Source organism: Nicotiana sylvestris, chromosome 1, assembly GCF_000393655.2.
Source record: "Nicotiana sylvestris chromosome 1, ASM39365v2, whole genome shotgun sequence".
Taxonomy (NCBI): Eukaryota; Viridiplantae; Streptophyta; class Magnoliopsida; order Solanales; family Solanaceae; genus Nicotiana; species Nicotiana sylvestris.
In genome coordinates, this window is record NC_091057.1 from 130224876 (window position 1) to 130227987 (window position 3112).

At 41.6% G+C, this 3112-nt stretch overlaps 1 protein-coding gene across 1 annotated transcript; it reads left to right on the forward strand.

Moving 5' to 3' along the window:
- Positions 1-395: 395 nt before the first annotated feature.
- On the forward strand, positions 396-2858 carry LOC138874538 (uncharacterized). Its single transcript, XM_070153144.1, has 5 exons — positions 396-602; positions 822-1201; positions 1381-1516; positions 1755-2431; positions 2732-2858. Exons 1-5 carry the CDS (start codon positions 396-398, stop codon positions 2856-2858), a joined length of 1527 nt encoding a protein of 508 aa, XP_070009245.1.
- Positions 2859-3112: the final 254 nt, after the last annotated feature.

Here is a 3112-nt window from a genome sequence, read left to right on the forward strand (position 1 = left end):
TTTCGATTGTCCTTTAATTGGAAAAACTCCTTCACCCCTCGCGGGGGCGAAAAAAGGAGGTGTGACAACCGAGACCATGTGGTCAGAATTGGGGTCAGTAGAATCAACAATACAGACCAGATCAGCAACAGTACAATAACAACAATAATCATGGGGCTATGTGACCACAGGGGCAAATGGTGCCTTACCAATGGAAACAAGGGTACAACCAGCAAAATCAGCAACAGGCTTATCAACAACCTCCACAACAACAAATTGTGAGACATGAAGATGGGTTTGCTAAACTCGAGGGTATGATGCAACAAGTGATTGGGTCCACTGGAAAACTAGCTGACAGAGTAGACTCACATGAGTCAGCAATTAAGAATATAGAGATCTAGTTAGGACAAATTTACATGGCCCTAAATAATCGTCCTCATGGGACGTTACCTGCAGACACCCAAATCAATCCGAAGGAGCAGGGCCCAAAGCAGCTGATGGAAGTGAGTCTCCGAAATGGTAGGGACTTAGATCTGGAGCAAGAAATTACTCGCGAAAGTAGGACGACTGAGACACTGGTGCTAGTACCCATTGAGATAGATGATTCAACAGGTTTAACTGAGGTGACGATACAAAATACGTAGGAGAACACCAACAAAGAAGAAGAGAGTGTGAAAGAGACTGAGGCTACACCGGAACTGACAGTAGAAGTAGTGTCTGAATAAGAGAAAAACCAAATCACAGGGAAGAAGCGACCTCCAGCACCATTCCCACAAAGATTGGCCAAGTATTAGAAAGATGAGCAGTACAAGAAATTTTTGGAGATGTTGAAGCAAATTCAGGTAAACATTCCATTGATTGATGCTTTAAAGGAAATTCCTAGGTATGCAAAGATGATGAAGGACTTGATGTCCCGCAAGTTCGACTTTCAAGACTTGGCCACGGTTATACGGACTCAAACCTATAGTTCTGTTGTGATGAGACCCATAGCCGAGAAGCTGTCTGATCCAGAGAGTTTCACAATCCCTTGCACAATAGGCAACTTTGCTTTTGCTAAGGCATTGTGTGATCTGGGAGCTAGCATAAATCTTAAGACCCTATCTATCTACAAAAGGCTAGGCATTGGAAGAGCTAAACCCATGTCTATGCTATTACAACAGGCTGACCGAACCGTGAAGATTCCCTCTAGGATTCTAGATGATGTATTAGTGCAGGTTGGGAAGTTTGTGTTCCCAACAGATTTTGTCATCCTCGACTATCGGGTTGATGAGAAATTCCTATAATTTTGGGAAGACCATTCTTGGCCACAGGGAGAGCTTTAATTGATTGTGAAACTGGAGAGCTCAAGATGAGATTAAACGATGAAGAGATAATATTTAACGTTCATAAATCTATGCGCAGACCCAGTGAATTTGCCAATTGCTCTCTAATAGATACAATGGATGTAGTGTTGGAGGAGGACGATGAAGCATTGAATGTTAAATACCCCCTAGCAGCTTATCTCATGAACTTAGATGAAGCTAATGGTGAAGACTTGGCAATGGGTACTCGCTCTCAAAGGCCAAGGTTTTTGGAAAAGGGAGCTTGAATTTGAACCTTTGCAGTTGGAGGAAAGAAAAACTCCTCCAGCTAGGCCGTCAATAGAAGAACCACCAAAGTTGGAACTGAAGCCACTGCCATCTCCTCTCAGGTATGCATTCTTAGGACTTAACTCAACTCTACCTATTATTATCTCATCTAGTTTGTTAGATGTGTAGGCAGAACAACTTTTGCAGGTACTTACTAAGTACAAGACTGCAATTGGGTATACCATTGCAGACATTAAGGGGATCAGTCTAGCCTTCTGTATGCATAAGATTCTGCTGGAAGATGAGCACAAACCTTCCAGAGAACATCAAAGAAGTTTGAACCCTAATATGAAAGAAGTGGTGAAAAAGAAAGTGATTAAATGGTTACATGCGGGAATCATATTCCCCATCTCTAATAGCAACTGGGTTAGCCCAGTGCAGTGTGTACCAAAGAAGGGAGGTATGACGGTAGTGAAAAATAAGAAAAACGAGTTGATCTCTACACAGACAGTAACAGGTTGGCAAATCTGTATGGACTACATGAAGTTAAACTTGGCTACCAGGAAGGACCATTTCCCATTTCCATTCATCGATCATATGCTAGATAGACTGGCAGAGAGGCCTCACTTTTGCTTCCTGGATGGGTGCTCAGGGTATAATCAGATTTCCATTGCCCCAGAGGATAGAGAGAAAACATCGTTCACTTGCCCTTATGGAATCTATGCTTTTCGGCGAATGACCTTTGGCCTATGCAACACGCCCGCCACATTCCAAAGGTGCATGATGGCTATCTTCACAGATATGGTAGATAAGATAATGGAGGTTTTCATGGATGACTTCTCAGTGGTGGGGAATTCATTCGATGATTGCCTTGTGAACTTGAGGCAAGTTTTGAAAAGGTGTATCGAGACTAATCTAGTACTTAATTAGGAAAAATGTCATTTCATAGTACAAGAAGATTTAGTCTTGGGGCACCTAGTGTCAAGTAAAGGTATTGAGGTGGATTGTGCAAAAGTTGATGTGATAGAAAAGCTTCCACCACCCACCTCCATCAAAGCAATCAGAAGTTTTCTTGGGCACACAAGTTTCTATAGGAGATTTATAAAAGATTTTTCAAAAATTGCTAACCCCTTGTGTAAATTGCTTGAAAAATATCACCCTTTTGTGTTTTCTGATGATTGTAGGGTAGCTTTTGAGGAATTAAAGAAGAGACTAGTAACAACACCGATCATAGTTGCCCCCAACTGGAAGCAACTATTTGAGCTGATGTGTAATGCTAGTGACTATGTTGTGGGAGCAATTCTTAGGTAGCAAAAAGATAAAATCATCCAATATACTATGCAAATAGAACGTTGAGTGGAGCCCAGTAAAATTACACTATAACAGAGAAAGAGATACTGGCAGTGGTGTTCGTATTTGACAAGTTCAGGTCTTACCTGATAGGCTCAAAGGTAATTGTTTATACTGACCATGCTTCTCTTAGGTACTTAATTGAAAAGAAGGAGTCAAAATCGCACCTGATTCGATGGGTGCTACTGCTACAAGAATATGATTTGGAGATCCGT

What these genes read in the sequence shown, in the direction of transcription:
- LOC138874538 (XM_070153144.1), top strand. Translation starts at nt 396, where the DNA reads ATGGCCCTAAATAATCGTCCTCATGGGACGTTACCTGCAGACACCCAA. An exon ending in GTATTAGTGCAGGTTGGGAA is followed by an intron (nt 1,202 to 1,380) that starts GTTTGTGTTCCC and finishes ATCTATGCGCAG; the next exon opens with ACCCAGTGAATTTGCCAATT. An exon ending in GATTGCCTTGTGAACTTGAG is followed by an intron (nt 2,432 to 2,731) that starts GCAAGTTTTGAA and finishes TGATGATTGTAG; the next exon opens with GGTAGCTTTTGAGGAATTAA.